Here is a 21,618-nt window from a genome sequence, read left to right on the forward strand (position 1 = left end):
CTATACTGTTGTGTGACCCTGAACTGCAGCTGTATTACTGTAGAAAATCTAATCTAGGGTATGAGTGGCTTTGGATGAATGTGTCTGCTGTCTGGTAAGCAAAGAATGATTGGGTCAATTCATTTCAAGAGGAAAACACTTCCAACAGTCAAGCCCCTGGATGCACCTGCCTTGGTTTAGATGTGTTCCTACCACCAGTAATAAGACTAGTAGACAGATGTAGTGGTGGTATTGATTGAGTAACATTAATAACAGTAGATATATGTAGTGGTATTTAACTGCAAAATAAAGGAAACACCAATATAAAGTGTCTTAATAGGGCGTTGGGCCATCACGAGCCGCTAGAACAGCTTCAATGTGCCTTGGCAAAGATTCTCCAAGTGTCTGGAAGGATGTGACACCAGTCTTCCACAAGAATTTCCATCATTTGCCGTGTTATTGATGGTGAAAATCGCTGTCTCACGCGCCGCTCAAGAATCTCCCATACTGTAAGTGTTCAATTGGGATGAGATCTGGTGACTGAGACGGCCATGGAATATGGTTTACATTGTTTTCATGCTCATCAAACCATTCAGTAACCACCTGTGCCCTGTGGATGGGGGCATTCTCATCCTGGAAGAGACCACTCCCATCAGGATAGACATTCTTCACCATAGGTTAAAGGCGATATACCGTTTATACTGTATACCGGGGTATTTCGAAATACAGACGGTATGATTTTCAAGACTAAAAAAAATATTGTTAGACCGAGAATCGTCTGATTGGCAACATTTTTAAACGTGTATTTTCCCATATACAGTTCCTTCAGAAAGTATTCATACCCTTGACTTATTCCAAATGTTGTTGTGTTAGTCTGAATTAAAAACGGATTAAAGATGATTTTGTTTTACCCATCTACACACAACACCTCATAATGACAAAGTGAAAACATGTTTTTAATATTTTTTGCAAATTTATTGACAATTAAATACAGAAATATAAGTATTCACACCCTAGAGTCAATACGTTGTAGAAGCCCATTTGGTGGCGATAACAGCTGTGAGCCTTTTGGGGTAAGTCTCTAAGAGCTTTGCACACCTGGAATGTGCAATATTTGCCCATTATTATTTTTTTAATTCTTCAAGCTCTGTTAAGTTGATTGTGGATTACATTTACATAATTTAGCAGACGCTCTTATCCAGAGCGACTTACAAATTGGTGCATTCAACTTATGATAGCGAGTGGGACAACCACTTTTTTATTATTATTATTATTTAGTTTTTACTTCTACGATCATTGCTATAGCGCCATTTTCAGGACTTCTCATAGATTTAAGTCAAAAATGTAACTCGGCCACTCAGGAACATTGAATGTCGTCTTAGTAAGCAACTTGGCCTTGTGTTTTAGGTTATTGTCCTACTGAAAGGTGAATTAGTCTCCCAGTGACTGTTGGAAAGAAGACCGAACCAGGTTTTCTCTAGGATTTTGCCTGTGCTTATAGCTGTATTTCATTTATTTTTATCCTAAAAAACTCCCTAGTCCTTACTGATGACAAGCATACCCATAACATGATGCAGCCACCACTATGCTTGAAAATATGAAGAGTGGTACTCGTGATGTGTTGTGTTTGCTCCAAACGTAACGCTTTGTATTCAGGACAAAAAGTCCATTTCTTTGCCCAATTTTTTTTGCAGTGTTACTTAAGTACCTTGTTGCAAACAGGATGCATGTTTTGGAATGTTTTTATTCTGTATAGGCTTTCTACTTTTCACTCTGTCATTTAGGTTAGTATTGTGGAGTAACTACAATGTTGATGGTCCATCCTCAGTTCTCATATAACAACCATTAAAAATTCTGTAACTGTTTTAAAATCACCATTGGCCTCATGGTGAAATCCCTGAGCAGTTTCCTTCCTCTCCAGCAACTGAGTTAGGAAGGACGCCTGTATCTTTGTAGTGACTGGGTGTATTGATACACCATCCAAAGCCTAATTAATAACTTCACCATGTTCAAAGGGATATCCAGCATCTTCTTTTTTAAATTATTATTATTATTTTTACACATCTACCAATACGTGCCCTTCTTTGTGAGGCATTGGAAAACCTCCCTGGTCTTTGTGGTTGAATCTGTGCTTGAAATTCACTACTCGATTGAGGGATCTTACAGACAATTGTATGTGTGGGGTACAGAGATGGGGTAGTCATTCAAAAATCATGTTAACCACTATTACTGAACACAGAGTCCGTGCAACTTATTATGCGATTTGTTAAGCACATTTTTTACTTGCCATAACAGAGGGGTTGAATACTTATTTACTCAAGACATTTAAGCTTTACATTTTGAATTAATTTCTAAAAATTACGGGGTATTTTGAGGAAGGCCCTCAAAATTGTCAAAGACTCCAGCCACCCTAGTCATAGACTGTTCTCCCTGCTACCGCACGGCAAGCGGTACCGGAGTGCCAAGTCTAGGTCCAAAAGACTTCTCAACAGCTTCTACCCCCAAGCCATAAGACTCCTGAACAGCTAATCATGGCTACCCGGACTATTTGCACTGCCCCCCCACCCCATCCTTTTTACGCTGCTGCTACTCTGTTAATTATTTATGCATAGTCACTTTAACTCTACCCACATGTACATATTACTTCAACTATCTCAACTAGCCGGTGCCCCCGCACATTGACTCTGCACCGGTACCCGCCTGTATATATAGCCTCCCTACTGTTATTTTATTTTACTTCTGCTCTTTTTTTCTCAACACTTTTTTTGTTGTTGTTTTATTTTTACTTCTTTTGTTAAAAATAAATGCACTGTTGGTTAAGGGCTGTAAGTAAGCATTTCACTGTAATGTCTGCACCTGTTGTATTCGGCGCATGTGACCAATAAAATTTGATTTGATTTGAAATTAGTGACACAAAAGCTAAATGTAATCAATTTTAAATTCAGGCTTTAACACAACAAAATGTGGAAAAAGCAAAGGGTTGTGAATACTTTAAGGCACTGTATAATATATATGCGTGTATGTAGTGGTATTTTCCATGTAACGTTACCTGGTCCAGTGACAGGGGGCTCAGGCTTGTGGGATTTCATTGGGTCCAGTCTGTCTTTCTCCAGCTGTTTCTTAGTGCTGCGCTGCCGGGCCTCGCGGAACATGGGAAGAGCATGGGCTGGCGGGAGAGAGGAAATTAGAAAATATGAGAGAGAGAGAGAGAGAGAGAAGGGGGAGATATAGAAAAAGAGTAGAAAACACAGACATTAACAAACACTTCAACAAGCCTAAGTGCAGAGCATAGCATAAAAGCCATATACTCAAACACACCAAGTGACCTCTGGCGAGGTCTATAGTACTCTGCGTACTGCCATGTTGGACACCAACATTATCACGTCCATGTTTATATTGACACAGCTACGTTTCACAGTTCGCTGAACACCACCACAATGCATGCCTTGGCCACTTTACAGCAAAGTGAGTGTTCTATGTCTAAACTTGAGTTATTGTGTGTGTGTCCCCAACAGTATGTGTACGCTTGTATAACTGAGTAAGTACCAGTGTGTGTGTGTGAGTCTGTCATGTGTGTTTCCTCAGGGATTACAAAGAGACACAGTGTGGGCTAGATGAAGTGATTTTCCATTCAGGAGCCCCTGTTGTCACTGCTCAGTGTTAATTCTTCTCCTCCATGCTACATTAAGCAAAAAGGTTAATGTTAACAGATTCCCACTCTTTTCTCAATGGGCCATCGCCACGCTTCCTGTCCCCTCTAATTTTCCAGCACTAGGGCACAAGTGCGTCATTCAGCGACCGTGGCCATCAGACACCGGCATATACTCTCACAGCTTGTCGGCGTGGCGATGAAACCACATGATGGATATTAGAAAGGGTTCTGTCGCCTAAACAATAAGCTATGTTTCCCTCCTAGTCTATCACGGCTCAGCCAGGTGTCTGGTCCTCCAGTTACTGTTCATCCATTACCTCAGTGGGAGTGAAAGAGTCTTATGTATGAGGTTAAGAGTGCCACGCATTGTCCATGCACAGTGCAGCTGAGAGACTCATGTGTGGAAATGACAGACTGGCTGGGTTAAAGACTGGTCAAGTGTGGTGGGTTGTAGGGAAGGGGAGTGTGTTGATTCAGGAGAGGGGTGAGTGGGAGTATGATACGGGAGTGTGTGTGTGTGTGTGTGTGTGTGTGTGTGTGTGTTAGTGGGGGTATCACGCTGCCGGGGGTGGGAGAGGTGGCTGTCCCTGGCGTGACTGGAGCCCTGGTGGCTGACCTGTGGCTGACGCGTGGCATCATGCCCTGTGACTGTATGTTCACTCACTCTCACCCCACACCATCAGCTAATGGCAACACTTGATGATGCTGCCTCAAAGCTGTGTGTGTGTGTGTGTCAGGGATCCGTTAGCATATTCATTGATGGAAATACCAGTCGATGGAAATACATTTCACAGGTCATGCTTATTGGTCTATAGGTTCAATTGCATAATTTTGTGGAATTGAAAATGGCGCATGTGTACATTCGGTATGCATCTTATCTATAACATGTGTCAGACAGCGCGAGAGCTGCTGCTAAGCTCCTCAAACAAATGTTTGTTGCTGCTGGAGTGAAACGTGTGCTTTTATAAGCCCAATCACTGTGCAACAATTTGAAATGCAATTGCATGTTAAAAAGAGTTTTGATGGCTACGACTAAAAAGAGCTACTCTTTTTATTTCTCAACTGGTCATTGAGGCGCGCTTCCCATTCGCCATTCAAATGCATAGGCAACGGAAGGCAGGCTTCATCAGAGTGTCACACACCACTTTGCAATGATCTGGAGGCAGTATGCATTTTGAAAACATACTTGTTTGAAACCGGAAAGTTGTACTACATATTATGAGGCATGTCTTACCTTGCTTCAAAGTACCCTAGCCAAAACCCGACCATATCTGTGGAGGCAATCATTTTATAAAGACTTCCATATGCCACTGAAACCAGTAGCCTATTTCTCTCATATTCTATTGGTTTTCAAATCAACTTTATTTCACTGTCCAGTAGCCAAAGGCACAATCCTAGCCATATTAGCAACCCATACTAGTTGTTACACATCTTTAGATCTCCCCTCTTTCTAAATTTCTAGCGGATATTTTCATCTCTGTCACATGAAACCGCTAGCATGTGCGGTGTGGAACGAACATTCGCGCATAACCTACTGCCTTCTGCGCATTGCTGCGTTTATAATGTGAAGAAATAATCGTTTATCAACATTTTAATTCGGGATAGGCTATTTCTTTCTCAACAAGCTGACCAATAGAATAGGTCAACTTTTCTACAATGGGGGATAGTAGATTTACATAGGCTAGTGATTTTGCTGATCGTTACTTGTCTTGTTGGCTGAGGAAAAGTAAATGTGGACAGTTATTCTAACATCTTCAAAGTGCGCATCGGAATTCAGTAAGAAGAACGCAGGTCGTTGCATCCTGGACTAAATGTTATTTCTGTAATTCTGAGCACAGTGGGTGGACGCCATAATCAGGTTATGCATATATGGGTCCGGTAAATTTTTCAAATGTCCGGTAAATAAAAATGCTGCCGGTCAAATGTCCAGCGCCACATCTTCCTAAACGGAAACCCTGGTGTGTGTGTGTGTGTGTGTGTGTGTGTGTATATAGTGTTCCGATTGTCTGACAAGCTTTCACAAGCTCTCCACTCCACATCATGCAGTGGCTTTCTGTGTTCTGGTGCAGTGTGTTTTAGACTAGGATGGCTGTCCTTCCTGGAACACCGTGACATATGGGAGGAGCAGGTCACTGGTGACCAGATGGTTGGAGCTGGTTCAAGGTGGCACCTAACACTGTAGTACCCTTGAGAAAGGCACTTAACCCAAATTGCTCTGGTAATTGCCCACCTCGTAAATGGACGAAATTGTATGCATTGCACAACGACTTACCCTGAGGGAAAGAGGGCCTATAATACCTATATGACACTGTTAGGATCGACAGCTACTGTTTGACTTGAGTTATGACTACAAGGAGCTACTAGCTAGGAAGGAATGAAGTGACCATGGATGGTATATGGTAGGTGTGTTGTTGATCTCATACTAAATAATGCACAGGTGTGTGTGTTGAGGTACTTACGTGTGATGATGTAGTCTTGCGTCAGTGTCTCCGCTTGTCTCTCTTTCCTCTTGCTCTTCACCACACACAGCTTAGCTCCCCTAGACACAGAGAGATAGAGGAGACATAGAGTCAATATTTAATTATGTGGGAGACACGGTCAGCTTTATACACCGTTGTCAAACGTGGCTGCCTGTAGGTTAGATACAGTACAGGCCAGTCTCTTCTGCTCTGCTCCTAACAGGATGGAGTCTAGACAACCCAGTTCAGACTAGTGTTGTCACGATACCAGAATATTGACTTCCATACCGATACCAGGTTTAGTATCATAATACTCAATACCGAAACAATACCACAGCAAAAAAATAAAGTGTATTAGCTAAAGTCACAGAATAACCACTGGGCTTTATTTTTTTAAACATTGAACAATATGTTGATAACTGATAGACAAATTAAATAACAAATAGAATATCTTGCATTCTACATTACATTTATTTCAAAAATAAAACAACATTAAATAATGGAAAACCATATCTGAAACTCATACAAAATCATTTTACTGCTTTAAAATGTAATTTGATACACATTAAGGTTACCTTGCTCATCTAGGCCAACATATTAGGTCAAATGACATTCATTAGACCTATAATTCATTATAGCTAAATAATTTAATGTATTATTTTTTTATTTTAATTAACCTTTATTTAACCAGGAAGGGCTCATTGTGATTTGAAATCTCATTTTCAAGAGCGTCCTGGCCAAGATAGGCAGCACCAAGTCATTACACAATTACAGACAGACAACATGAAAACTACAAGTAATCTAGTAAAAATCCACAGGAATCACAAGAGTATAACAAAAATCATAAAACAGCAATTTAAAAAAATTGACAGGTCAAGGAATCAGCCTCAAAATCCTTCATCAATGAATTAAAATCACCAATTGGGACAAGTTCTTCCAGTTCAAAAATATGTTGTAAGGCGTTCCAAGCCAATGGTGCAGAATACATAAAAGCCCTTTTACCAAACTCAGTTCGGACATTTGGAACAGTTAGCAGGATAAAGTCCTGCGAACGAAGGGAGTACCCACCACATTTCTGAAGAATAAAAATGGCCAGATAAAATGGTAGTAAACCCAAAATGGCTTCGCAGCCATGATAAAGGGTGTCAATTGATCTCAAACACTGAGTGGAAGTATTCATATATAAAATATCTCCATAGTCTAGTATAGGCATACAGTGGGGAAAAAAGTATTTAGTCAGCCACCAATTGTGCAAGTTCTCCCACTTAAAAAGATGAGAGAGGCCTGTAATTTTCATCATAGGTACATGTCAACTATGACAGACAAATTGAGAATAAAAAAATCCAGAAAATCACATTGTAGGATTTTTTATGAATTTATTTGCAAATTATGGTGGAAAATAAGTATTTGGTCACCTACAAACAAGCAAGATTTCTGGCTCTCACAGACCTGTAACTTCTTCTTTAAGAGGCTCCTCTGTCCTCCACTCGTTACCTGTATTAATGGCACCTGTTTGAACTTGTTATCAGTATAAAAGACACCTGTCCACAACCTCAAACAGTCACACTCCAAACTCCACTATGGCCAAGACCAAAGAGCTGTCAAAGGACACCAGAAACAAAATGGTAGACCTGCACCAGGCTGGGAAGACTGAATCTGCAATAGGTAAGCAGCTTGGTTTTAAGTAATCAACTGTGGGAGCAATTATTAGGAAATGGAAGACATACAAGACCACTGATAATCTCCCTCGATCTGGGGCTCCACGCAAGATCTCACCCCGTGGGGTCAAAATGATCACAAGAACGGTGAGCAAAAATCCCAGAACCACACGGGGGGACCTAGTGAATGACCTGCAGAGAGCTAGGACCAAAGTAACAAAGCCTACCATCAGTAACACACTACACCGCCAGGGACTCAAATCCTGCAGTGCCAGACGTGTCCCCCTGCTTAAGCCAGTACATGTCCAGGCCCGTCTGAAGTTTGCTAGAGTGCATTTGGATGATCCAGAAGAGGATTGGGAGAATGTCATATGGTCAGATGAAACCAAAATAGAACTTTTTGGTAAAAACTCAACTCGTCGTGTTTGGAGGACAAAAAATGCTGAGTTGCATCCAAAGAACACCATACCTACTGTGAAGCATGGGGGTGGAAACATCATGCTTTGGGGCTGTTTTTCTGCAAAGGGACCAGGACGACTGATCAGTGTAAAGGAAAGAATGAATGGGGCCATGTATCGTGAGATTTTGAGTGAAAACCTCCTTCCATCAGCAAGGGCATTGAAGATTAAACGTGGCTGGGTCTTTCAGCATGACAATGATCCCAAACACACCGCCCGGGCAATGAAGGAGTGGCTTCGTAAGAAGCATTTCAAGGTCCTGGAGTGGCCTAGCCAGTCTCCAGATCTCAACCCAATAGAACATCTTTGGAGGGAGTTGAAAGTCAGTGTTGCCCAGCGACAGCCCCAAAACATCACTGCTCTAGAGGAGATCTGCATGGAGGAATGGGCCAAAATACCAGCAACAGTGGGTGAAAACCTTGTGAAGACTTACAGAAAACTGTTGACCTGTGTCATCGCCAACAAAGGGTATATAACAAAGTATTGAGAAACTTTTGTTATTGACCAAATACTTATTTTCCACCATAATTTGCAAATAAATTCATTAAAAGTCCTACAATGTGATTTTCTGGATTTTTTTTCTCATTTTGTCTGTCATAGTTGACGTGTACCTATGATGGAAATTACAGGCCTCTCTCATCTTTTTAAGTGGGAGAACTTGCACAATTGGTGGCTGACTAAATACTTTTTTTCCCCACTGTAAATGTAGCTGATACTAGCCTCCTTCTGGCTTCAAAAGAAAAACAGGCCTTATTCCTAAAATAAAATCCCAACTTCAGCTTCAATGTTTTTATAAATTGTTGAATATGCAATTTAAAAGAGAGGCTGTCATCAATTAAAATTCCAAGATATTTATATGACGTTACAACCTCAATCTCATTGCCCTGACAGGTAGTAATAGGTGAAAGGTTCAGTGGTCTGTTTCTTGCTTTAGAAAACACCATTAGTTTACTTTTGTCAGCATTGAGGATAAGCTTCAATTGACACGAGGTATGTTGAACAGCATAAAAAGCAGTTTGCAAGTTCTGGAAAGCTTTTGTGAGAGACGATGCACAACAATAAATAACATTATCATCAGCATAAAAGTGAAGCTGCGCATTTTGAACATTTTTGTCTAAATTATTTATATAAATAGTGAATAAGAGGGGACCAAGTACAGGGCACACCATTACAGACAGACAATTTAACAGACATGAGCCCATCAAATTGAGTGCACTGAGTTCTATCAGACAGATAGTTACCAAACATGCAACTGCATGCTCTGAAAGACCTACGCTCGACAATCTCTGCCTCAGTATAGCATGATCAAATGTATCAAAAGCCTTAGAGAGATCAATAAAAAGTGAGACACAGTGCTGTTTTTTGTCAAGGGCTTCAGTGATATAATTTAAAACCTTCATGGCTGCTGTAATTGTGCTATGCTTCTTCCTGAAGCCTGATTGGTACATTGATAAAATAGTTAGTATATAAAAACTCTTTTAGCTGTTCACTAACAAGGGTTTCAAGTATTTTCGCCAGGGGTGACAGCTTTGAGACTGGCCTATAATTATTAAAAGAGTTGGATCTCCCCCTTTTAAAAGTGGTAGGACAAATGCTGATTTCCAGATCCTTGGAATTTCATTACATTCCAGGGTTAGATTGACCAGATATGTAAGTGGTTCAGCTATGAAATCAGCTGCCAGTTTTAAAAAGCAGGGATCAAGAAGATCAGGACCTGCAGGCTTTCTCTGATCTAAGGATTTCAGGGCTTTATGTACCTCCTGCACTGAGAATGGCGGAAAGCTAAAAGTTTGACCAGCTCTCACCGGTTCATCCACACACGGTTGTACAGAGACCGAGGATACTGAATCAAACAGCCTACCAGATGATACAAAGTGCTCATTGAAACAATTCAGCATTTCAGTTTTGGCATACAGTTGAAGTCGGAAGTTTACATACACATTTTTAAATTTACATTTTAGTCATTTAGCAGACGCTCTTATCCAGAGCGACTTACAGTTAGTCAGTGCATACATTTTCATACTGCCCCCCCTTGGGAAACAAACCCACAACCCTGGTGTTGCAAGCGCCATGCTCTACCAACTGAGCTACAGGGACCCTAGCCAAATACATACTTAGCCAAATACATTTAAACTCAGTTTTTCACAATTCCTGACATTTAATCCTAGTAAATATTCCCTGTCTTAGGTCAGTTAGGATCACCACTTTATTTTAAGAATGTGAAATGTCAGAATAATAGCAGAGAGAATAATTTATTTCAGCTTTTATTTCTTTCATCACATTCCCAGTGTGTCAGAAGTTTACATACAAATCAAATCAAATCAATGTTATTGGCCACATGCGCCGAATACAACAGGTGCAGACATTACAGTGAAATGCTTACTTACAGCCCTTAACCAACAGTGCATTTATTTTAAACAAAAAAGTTAAAATAAAACAACAACAAAAAAAGTGTTGAGAAAAAAAGAGCAGAAGTAAAATAAAATAACAGTAGGGAGGATATATATACAGGGGGATACCGGTGCAGAGTCAATGTGCGGGGGCACCGGCTAGTTGAGATAGTTGAAGTAATATGTACATGTGGGTAGAGTTAAAGTGACTATGCATAAATAATTAACAGAGTAGCAGCAGCGTAAAAAGATGGGGTGGGGGGGGCAGTGCAAATAGTCCGGGTAGCCATGATTAGCTGTTCAGGAGTCTTATGGCTTGGAGGTAGAAGCTGTTGAGAAGTCTTTTGGACCTAGACTTGGCACTCCGGTACCGCTTGCCGTGCGGTAGCAGAGAGAACAGTCTATGACTAGGGTGGCTGGAGTCTTTGACAATTTTGAGGGCCTTCCTCTGACACCGCCTGGTATACCCTCTGTAGTGCCTTGCGGTCGGAGGCCAAGCAGTTGCCATACCAGGCGGTGATGCAACCAGTCAGGATGCTCTCGATGGTGCAGATGAATAATTTTTTGAGGACCTGAGGACCCATGCCAAATCTTTTCAGTCTCCTGAGGGGGAATAGGCTTTGTCGTGCCCTCTTCACGACTGTCTTGGTGTGTTTGGACCATGATAGTTCGTTGGTGATGTGGACACCAAGGAACTTGAAGCTCTCAACCTGTTCCACTACAGCCCGTCGATGAGAATGGGGGCGTGCTCAGTCCTCTTTTTTTTCCTGTAGTCCACAATCATCTCCTTTGTCTTGGTCACGTTGAGGGAGAGGTTGTTATCCTGGCACCACACGGCCAGGTCTGACCTCCTCCTTATAGGCTGTCTCATCGTTGTCGGTGATCAGGCCTACCACTGTTGTGTCATCGGCAAACTTAATGATGGTGTTGGAGTCGTGCCTGGCCATGCAGTCATGGGTGAACAGGGAGTACAGGAGGGGACTGAGCACGCACCCCTGAGGGGCCCCCGTGTTGAGGATCAGTGTGGCAGATGTGTTGTTACCTACCCTTACCACCTGGGGGGCAGCCCGTCAGGAAGTCCAGGATCCAGTTGCAGAGGGAGGTGTTTAGTCCCAGGATCCTTAGCTTAGTGATGAGCTTTGAGGGCACTATGGTGTTGAATGCTGAGCTGTAGTCAATGAATAGCATTCTCACGTAGGTGTTCCTCTTGTCCAGGTGGGAAAGGGCACTGTGGAGTGCAATAGAGATTGCATCATCTGTGGATCTGTTGGGGCGGTATGCAAATTGGAGTGGGTCTAGGGTTTCTGGGATAATGGTGTTGATGTGAGCCATGACCAGCCTTTCAAAGCACTTCATGGCTACAGACGTCAGTGCTACGGGTCGGTAGTCATTTAGGCAGGTTATCTTAGAGTCCTTGGGCACGGGGACTATGGTGGTCTGCTTGAAACATGTTGGTATTACCGACTCAGTCAGGGACATGTTGAAAATGTCAGTGAAGACACTTGCCAGTTGGTCAGCACATGCTCGGAGTACACGTCCTGGTAATCCGTCTGGCCCTGCGGCCTTGTGAATGTTGACCTGCTTAAAAGTCTTACTCACATTGGCTACGTAGAGCGTGATCACATAGTCATCCGGAACAGCTGGTGCTCTCATGCATGCTTCAGTGTTGCTTGCCTCGAAGCGAGCATAGAAGTGGTTTAGCTCGTCTGGAAGTCTTGTGTCACTGGGCAGCTCGCGGCTGTGCTTCCCTTTGTAGTCTGTAATAGTTTTCTAGCCCTGCCACATCCGACGAGCGTCAGAGCCAGTGTAGTACGATTCAATCTTAGTCCTGTATTGACTCTTTGCCTGTTTGATGGTTCGTCTGAGGGCATAGCGGGATTTCTTATAAGCGTCCGGGTTAGAGTCCCGCTCCTTGAAAGCGGCAGCTCTACCCTTTAGCTCAGTGCGGATGTTTCCTGTAATCCATGGCTTCTGGTTGGGGTATGTACATACGGTCACTGTGGGGACGACATCATCGATGCACTTATTGATGAAGCCAGTGACTGATGTGGTGTACTCCTCAATGCTATCTGAAGAATCCCGGAACATGTTCCAGTCTGTGCTAGCAAAACAGTCCTGTAGCTTAGCATCTGCGTCATCTGACCACTTTTTTATTAACCGAGTCACTGGTGCTTCCTGCTTTAGTTTTTGCTTATAAGCAGGAATCAGGAGGATAGAGTTATGGTCAGATTTGCCAAATGGAGGGCGAGGGAGAGCTTTGTATGCGTCTCTGTGTGTGGAGTAAAGGTGGTCTAGAGTTTTTTTTCCTCTGGTTGCACATTTAACATGCTGGTAGAAATTAGGTAGAACGGATTTAAGTTTCCCTGCATTAAAGTCCCCGGCCACTAGGAGCGCTGCCTCTGGATGAGCGTTTTCCTGTTGACTTATGGCCTTATACAGCTCATTCAGTGCAATCTTAATGCCAGCATTGGTTTGTGGTGGTAAATAGACAGCTATGAAAAATATAGATGAAAACTCTCTTGGTAAATAGTGTGGTCTACAGCTTATCATAAGATACTCTACCTCAGGCGAGCAGAACCTCGAGACTTCCTTAGTATTTGATTTTGTGCACCAGCTGTTGTTTACAAATATACACAGACCTCCACCCCTTGTCTTACCGGAGTCAGCCGTTCTATCCTGCCGATGTAGCATATAGCCCGCTAGCTGTATGTTATCCATGTCGTCGTTCAGCCACGACTCGGTGAAACATAAGATAGTACAGTTTTTAATGTCCCGTTGGTAGAATAACCGTAATCTTAGGTCATCCAATTTATTTTCCAATGATTGAAGATTGGCTAATAGGATTGATGGAAGAGGCAGTTTACTCGCTCGCTGTCGGATCCTTACAAGGCACCCCGACCTACGTCCACGATATCTCCGTCTCTTCCTCATGCGAATGACGGGGATTTGGGCCTTGTCGGGTGTCTGTAGGATATCCTTCGCGGCCGCCTCTTGAAGAAAAATTATTCGTCCAATACGAGGTGAGTAATCGCTGTCCTGATATCCAGAAGCTCTTTTTGGTTATAAGAGTTGATGGCAGAAACATTATGTACAAAATAAATTACAAATAACGCGGAAAAACACACATAATAGTACAATTGGTTAGAGGGCTGTAAAACGGCAGCCATCTTCTCCGGCGCCATTCCAATGTTGAATTGCGATACAGTGAATTATAAGTGAAAATAATCTGTCTGTAAACAATTGTTGGAAAAATGACTTGTGTAATATACAAAGTAGATGTCCTAACCGACTTGCCAAAACTATAGTTTTTTTAAAATAAATGTGTGGAGTGGTTGAAAAACGAGTTTTAATTACTCCAACCTAAGTGTATGTAAACTTCCGACTTCAACTGTACAGCAACAGAGTCCTTCAATACACATGATGGCAATTCATTAACATTACTGTTACCAGACATAGACTTAATCGCCTTCCAAAACTTTCTAGGGTCATTCCAGTTATCAGTGGTAACAGACATAAAATATTCAGACTTGGCCTTCCTGAGAAGAGAAGAACACTTGTTTCGTAGCTGCCTAAAAAGAAGCCAATCAGCATCAGAACATGATTTCCTTGCTTTAGCCCAGGCTATATTACGTATACGAATAGTTTGAGCCAAAACGACATAAACAGTACTTTGAAGCTAATTTCTGAAGCTTCTATAGGCCCTTTGCAATAGTCTACATACCATAGAAATACAATGAATTCTGCACAGCATACTACGATTCCCAGAGTGCATTTCAACTCCCAGGGTGCAATGCTCTACCTAGGGCTGCTGGTGGGCTAGTGGCTACTGCTAGCAAGCCCACAAGCCCAGACAAACAAAGTACTCTAAATATATTGCTGTCATAAGTTATGAGTGCATTTCACATTACTTTTGGGTTGTCATATTATAATGCTCACATGAATGTCATGCTGAATATATGTTTGTTTTTGTCACTCAAAAATAATTTGAATTTACAGTGCCTTCAGAAAGTATTCATACCCCTTGATTTATTCCACATTTTGTTGTGTTACAGCCTGAATTCAAAATGGATTAAATAGATGTTTTTTCTCACCCATCTACACACTATTTTTATTCTGTACAGGCTTTTATCTTGTCACTCTGTCAATTAGGCTAGTATTGTGGAGTAACTTCAATATTGTTGATCCATCCTCAGTATTCTCCTATTACAGCCATTAAACTCTAACTCTTTTAAAGTCACCATTGGCCTCATGGTGAAATCAAAGGGATATTCAATGTCTTCTTTGTTTTTTATTGTATGAGTGGGGTACAGAGATTAGGTAAAAATCATGTTAAACACGATTATTGCAGTCCATGCAACTTATTATGAGACTTGTTAAGCACATTTTCACTCCTGACCTTATTTAGGCTTGCCATATGAAAGGAGTTGAATACTTATTGACTCAAGACATTTCAGCTTTTCATTTTTATGAAATTTGTTTTTTAAAATCTAAACATAATTCTACGTTGACATTATGGGGTATTGTGTGTAGGCCAGTGACACAAAAATCTCAATTGAATCAATTTAAATTCAGGCTGTAAAACAACAAAATGTGGAAAAAGTCAAGGGGTGTGAATACTTTCTGAAGGCACTGTAGTTGCTAGTAGAATAACGTAACAATGCAAATGTCATGTGAAAAATAGTTTTTTTAAATGTCGTTTTGGAACTAAAACTCCCTTGCAAGGCAATGCTTTGTAACACCTTTTGCATAGTTGGTTCGGTGGGCTGGCCCTCACCATCTGCTCTGTAAGGAAAGTATGCCCATAGTTCGCTTCAGGAGCCATTTTTGTCAACAAGCTGCGGGCATGGAGGTATGTTTTAGTTAGAAGAAGCCATGCTGTCGGCATTTTCTCTCTCCTCTCGCTTGCTTCTCAAAAGTGGCTCGCGCTGTGTCAGCTGCATGCGCAAGCGCAAGTAGCCTGGCTAGCTTACTACTGCCCCCTTGAGAAGATTCAGACAAATTACTCGACAGACGCGATCCTCTCAATCTGTATATGACGCGAGAATTCTAGTGCCGAACCGTTTTCATGTTCTAATATCGAAAAAGTACTGACGTTTTAGTATACCGTGCAACACTACTTCAGACCTAATAACAATATCATTTCTCGATGGGAGTTTGTACAGTGAAGACTGATGATGTACAGGACATCTAAAAACACAACTTCCGTCCACAGCTACCATAAAGGTAAGCATTCTCAGCTCAGTGTACCTGTGACTCTTGACAGGGTCGTAGTAGACCTTAGCCAGTCCGTTTCCAGTCCCCACCATAATCTGATTCAGCTTGGGATGCCAGAGACACCGCACCACACCCTGAAAAAGACACAAAGAGAAACAGAGACAGGAGATGAGCTATACAGAGACATAGTGAACATTCAATTGTAACATGAGATTCAAATCATTCTTAGTGATGACTGCTGGAGCGGACACATTGTGGTAGTGGTTTGTAGTTGTAGAGTGGGACGCGGGCAGGTTTTTAACTGTCGGAGTGGTCTCTGCATTAGTTGACTATATTTGGTCGTCAGGACGGGGCCTGGATCCTTCAGTCTGTGTGTGACAGATGGCTCGCTGCCAAGGGCAAATATGACCACGCTCATCCAGAGTGTGTGTGTGATGTTTGTGTGTACACACAAGTGTGTGTGTGCGTTTAGCAGTGATGAAGCACCTACGAGTGCATGTGTGTAGAGACTTTCAGTTGATAGGTTGAAATTCTAAGAATAGGTTGAAATTCTGAGAGTTGCAAAGCAGATGTGTGGCAGCTAGCACAGTAGTGGCTGGATGTTTCTGAATGTAGAGCAGATTCCTCACACTCAAGCTTTTTTGTGCTCTCTCCGTCTCTCTCTCGAAGACCCTCTTTGTAACAAAGGGGCCTAAATGGAGGACTGGAAGAGGATGAAGACCGTCATGAAAATAAAATATCCTTCATATCAGTAAAAAAAATCAAAACACTGTAAAGTGTTTCATGTTTCATGAGCTGAAATAAAAGATCACAGAAGTTTTCCATACGCACAAAAAGCTTATTTCTCTCAAACTTTCTGCACTAATGTGTTTACATCCCTGTTAGTGAGCATTTCTCCTTTGCCAAGGCAATCCATCCACCTGACAGGTGTGGCATATCAAGAAGCTGATTAAACAGCATGAAAAATGTATGCACTCACTAAAACTGTAAGTCGCTCTGGATGAGAGCATCTGCTAAATGACTAAAATGTAAATGTAATAATCATTACACAGGTGCACCTTGTGCTGGGGACAATAAAAGGCAACTTTAAAATGAGCAGTTTTGTCACACAACACAATGCCACAGATGTATCAAGTTTTGAGGGAGCGTGCAATTGGCATGCTGACTGCAGGAATGTCCACCAGAGCTGTTGCAAAATAATTTAATGTTAAGCCACCTCCAACGTTGTTTTAGAGAATTTGGCAGCACGTCCAACCGGCCTCACAACCGCAGACCACATGTAACCACGCCAGCCCAGGACCACCACATCCGGCTTCTTCACCTGCGTGATCGTCTGAGACAAGTCAACCGGACAGCTGACGAAACTGTGGGTTTGCACAACAACCGAATAATTTCTGCACAAACAGAAACCGTCTCAGAGAAGCTCATCTGCATGCTCGTTGTCCTCACCAGGGTCTTAACTTGACTGCAGTTCGGCGTCGTAACCGACTTCAGTGGGTAAATGCTCACCTTCGATGGCCACTGGCATGCTAGAGAAGTGTGCTCTTCACGGATGAATCCTGGTTTCAACTGTACTGGGCAGATGGCAGACAGCGTGTATGGCGTCGTGTGGGCGAGCGGTTTGCTGACTCCAACGTTGTGAACAGAGTGCCCCATGGTGGCTGTGGGGTTATTGTATGGGAAGGCATAAGCTAAGGACAATGAACACAATTGCATTTTATCGATGGCAATTTGAATGCACAGAGATACCTTGACGAGATCCTGAGGCCCACTGTCATTGCCATTGATCCACCGCCATCCCCTCATGTTTCAGCATGATAAAGGATCGGTACAAATGTCCCAGTTCTTCCATGGCCTGCATACTCACCAGACATGTCACCCATTGAGCATTTTTGGGATGCTCTGGATCGACATGTACGACAGCGTGTTCCAGTTCCCGCCAATATCCAGCAACTTCGCACAGCCATTGAAGAGGAGTGGGCACAATCAACAGCCTGATCAACTCTATGCGAAGGAGATGTTGCGCTGCTTCAGGCAAATGATGGTCACACCAGATACTGACAGGTTTTCTGAACCACGCCCATACCTTTTTCTTAAGGTATCTGTGACCAATAGATGCATATCTGTATTCCCAGTCATGTGAAATCCATAGATTAGGCCCTAAGGAATGTATTTCAATTGACTGATTTCCTTATATGAACTGTAACTCAGTAGAATCTTTGAAATTGTTGCATGTTGCGTTTATATTTTTGTTCAATGTACATAGACCGTGGTCATTTGTCTGGCCAATTACGTCATCCAAAATTCCATGACCGTCAGAGCCCTACTCACGCACACTGATGTGCAATTTCCTCTAGGCATGACTGTGTGTGTGAGAGAGGGAAGAATAATGATGATTTCTTAGTTCATGAAAGGATAACACTTTGTACTAAAATAAATAATGAAAAAGGTTTATGAATGATGCTGGGCAGTGGGCAGTATTACAATCAGAGACCATGGATGGAGTATTAGTGTGGATGGGAAGACCCCAGTGGATCAGGGTTGCCCTGTGGGGGGTGGGACATGACGGTTAAGACTAGGGGTGGTGTGCTGTGTGGAGAGTCTGTGACAGGGTGAAAGCTGCTTAACGCCCAGCTGTTCAGCTTCCCACCGGGCTCCCGTTGGTAAGGGGACCCACAAACACACAGCAACAAAACACACACATACTATTATGAACTCACATATTCCCACAATACCTAGGCATTACACATCATGCACTTACATGAACAGTCAGCCAAACACCCCCACCCCCTCGCCACAACATCCCAGATCCCCAAAGACTTGCCTAGCAGACCCCTGAGGCACCACCAGCAGCTCTGTCGTGACCGGTGAGTGAGTGGACTGGACATATCAGGGTTAATCTGCCCCACTGACCATGTGGTGAAGTAATTGATGATTTAGAATGATCTAGAAAATGCTCCCAATCAGAACTGGGTATTTAGGTAATCTTCACTATCTATCCTATCGGCTTGGAGATTATAGATCATTTCATATTTAAATGACCTTTTAAGAAATGTGAAATATGTAAACATACTGTACAAACATATCTGTACAGAAGTGTGTCAGTGTGTGTGTGTGTCAGTGTGTGTGTGCGTGTAGCGTAATGAACCAATACGCCCCTTGTAGAGCTGCTTCAATGACAATCAATGAGCAGTGTGTAAAACACCCTATCACGGTTGCTAAGATACCGGAGCACATCAATCACATCACATGCATAGCATTGAGGAATTCTGTTCCACTCCAGTGGAGCTCAATCAGAGCTCAGAGACTTGTCTCAGCAGCATCCCAACACAGGCAAGAACCAAGTAGAACCAAGCCTAGCAGAGCTCAGCCCAACACAGGCAAGACCAGCAAACCCAAGACCAGCACAACAAGTCCAGCCCGATCCAACCAAACTGACTCAGCCCAGCCAGGTATGGCCCAGCCCAAGCCAGCAGAGCTATGCAGTAGCCTCGCCCAGCAGTAAAGGGTTCCAATGTGGATATTCAGAGTTGTGTGTTTACAGTATTGTTAGTTCCAATATGTGTATGAGAGAGAGCGAGCCATAGAAAGGGTGGCCAGGCAGCCACAGAAGGGAGAAAGGACTTAGAGCCTAAACTACACAACATTTTAAGGACACATCCATACAAAGCCTAACTACCACCACCCATTTTCCCATGCCACAGCTGCCAGAAATCTAGCATTGGTGCCATTAAATGGGAAAATCTTAATGAAAGTGTCCGAGTTTGCCTCAGCACCCCATAACTGACATCAGAAGGACCTCCACATAGGCAACGTACTGAGACACAAAGAGGAGAACCACCATGGCCCTTGTCCCACCTTTCACCCCCCTCCTTCTACTTTCTCCTCATACTAAAGATGAAAGCCTGAACCTCTCTGTCAAAGAGCAGGAGAGGGAGAGGCAGGCTACTGTTTGAGAGCCATCAAGTGTGAGAAGTGAAGTGCACCGAGTGCAGACATCAACACACAGATGTGACACACACTATGAGAATGTGAGGCTGGGACAACGCCTCACCGACACACAACACCCAGCCACCACAAATAAATACACACTACACCCTGTGGGTCTTTCCCATTTCTCCCCAGAGCAGTCTACCGTAGGGTTCCCAGGACTGCTAGCTACATCCACTAGTACTCTCACTGAGTATTTCACAGAGATATTTCCCACAGTACCTCAGCTGGAGTGAGTCTGTGAGTTCTCACCTGGTTCATGCCCTCTGTGATAGACAGAGATAAGCTAAGAGTGGCTGGAGTATTTACCTAACCCAGGCTAAAAACTCCTCCACTCCCTAGCACAGCCTATGCCCCGGGTCCGGGGTTATGTAGACTGTTTAGTTGGAGATGATTGGTAGCCCTGCCTTTCACTCGACCGCCTGGTACACCGCTTTATAAAGACAGCACTTAAATTCTTAACCCATCTCAGAGCGGGACGGCTGGTGTAAACACAGTAAATAGCTCATTCGTCAGGTCCCCTGAGTGCACGTCACCCCAGAAATAACTACATCTGCTGCAAAAATAAACCTTTAACACCTCAAAGCTCTGCTTATCTGATTTGGAATGGGAAAGGTACTAAATATACATGGGTCCGTGCATTTAGAGTTGTCTCTCTCTCTGTAGGCTGTGCCAGGCTGGCTGTCAAACAGACATGGCGAGGAGATGGCAGCCGGCTGGCAGGTGAGGCAGGCAGGGGGCAACACGGCCGCTGTAACCCCCAGAGGAGAGGAGAGGAGAGGACAGGATAGGAGAACATGGCTGTCAAGCCTGGACCAGAGGGATACTGAGTTAGCCTCTGTCAGACCTCACTGTTTTGACTACACATACACTCTGATAAATCCACTGGAGAGGGCCGGGGCTGGGGGCGGGGGGGGCGTGGGGGCAAGGAGAGATGGAAAGGGATTGGTGTAAGAGGGGACAGATGAAAAAGAGCTGCGCTGTGCATACTGTACTGTATGACATGACACAGAGAGAACATTCTTTCAACGAGGGGCTGGCGGTGTGATTTCAATTCTCGACAGACAGAGCTCTCTCTCTCTCTCAGCAGCCTTCGGATCTGAATCTCCATCTACCCTGGTGAAGAGAGCTATTCTGATCAGCTAATGCTAGACAGCCGCTGCAGTGGAGTGTTGGTGAGAAGAATGTCTGCAGCTGCTGTATCTCTAGAAGAGTTAGGCTATAGAGGTGTAAATAACTGCCATCCCAGAATGTTTACACCTATGTCTACTTGCCCTTTGCCTTGGCAACAAGTAGCATGTAGGTTGCCTACATGCTAGATTGTGGAGTACATTACTTCACATGCACATTAACATGTGCATGTGAATGGACTATAATAATTTTGCTAGTTATACCAGTTAATTCTCTATCCAATGTTTACTGAATCAATTGCAAAAGCATATCCTGCTAACACTTGACGGGGATGAGTGGTAGATAGTAGGGGTATATTTCTCCCCTCTTTCATGGCTCTTTTCTCCTAGCTTGGCTTGGATGGGTTGATCTGGGATTTACAGTTCTCCCTGCACTGAAAGATGATCGTGCTACTGGCAAACCACAGTGTTGGGAAAACATCAGTATTCTGCTCTCATTCAGAGAGAGCACGGGTGGCCATGTTTAGACCCACAGCCATAACTCAAGTCAGATGCTTAAATAAAAAAGGCTTACACTATTGAAATGTAGTGATGATACAGGCTAATTCAGATTTGGCTTGAATTAAATTACGTGATACAAAGCTTAAGTCACTTGTTCCATGAATTTTTCCTAGCCGGGACATGTTCA

The 21,618-nt window shown here is 43.1% G+C and overlaps 1 protein-coding gene across 1 annotated transcript in view; it reads right to left on the reverse strand.

Annotated features, from left to right (window-relative positions):
• Positions 1-21,618, reverse strand: part of wdr70 (WD repeat domain 70) — a 70,481-nt gene that overhangs the window by 6,027 nt on the left and 42,836 nt on the right. Inside the window, exons 14-16 of the mRNA XM_084159203.1 lie at positions 15,844-15,944; positions 6,091-6,170; positions 3,029-3,145 (exon numbers count right to left, since the gene is read on the reverse strand). Of these exons, the coding sequence (XP_084015329.1) occupies positions 3,029-3,145; positions 6,091-6,170; positions 15,844-15,944 (298 nt within the window). The remainder of the gene's footprint in view (positions 1-3,028; positions 3,146-6,090; positions 6,171-15,843; positions 15,945-21,618) is intronic.

This window comes from Coregonus lavaretus, assembly GCF_964263955.1.
Source record: "Coregonus lavaretus genome assembly, chromosome: 4".
Lineage (NCBI taxonomy): Eukaryota > Metazoa > Chordata > Actinopteri > Salmoniformes > Salmonidae > Coregonus > Coregonus lavaretus.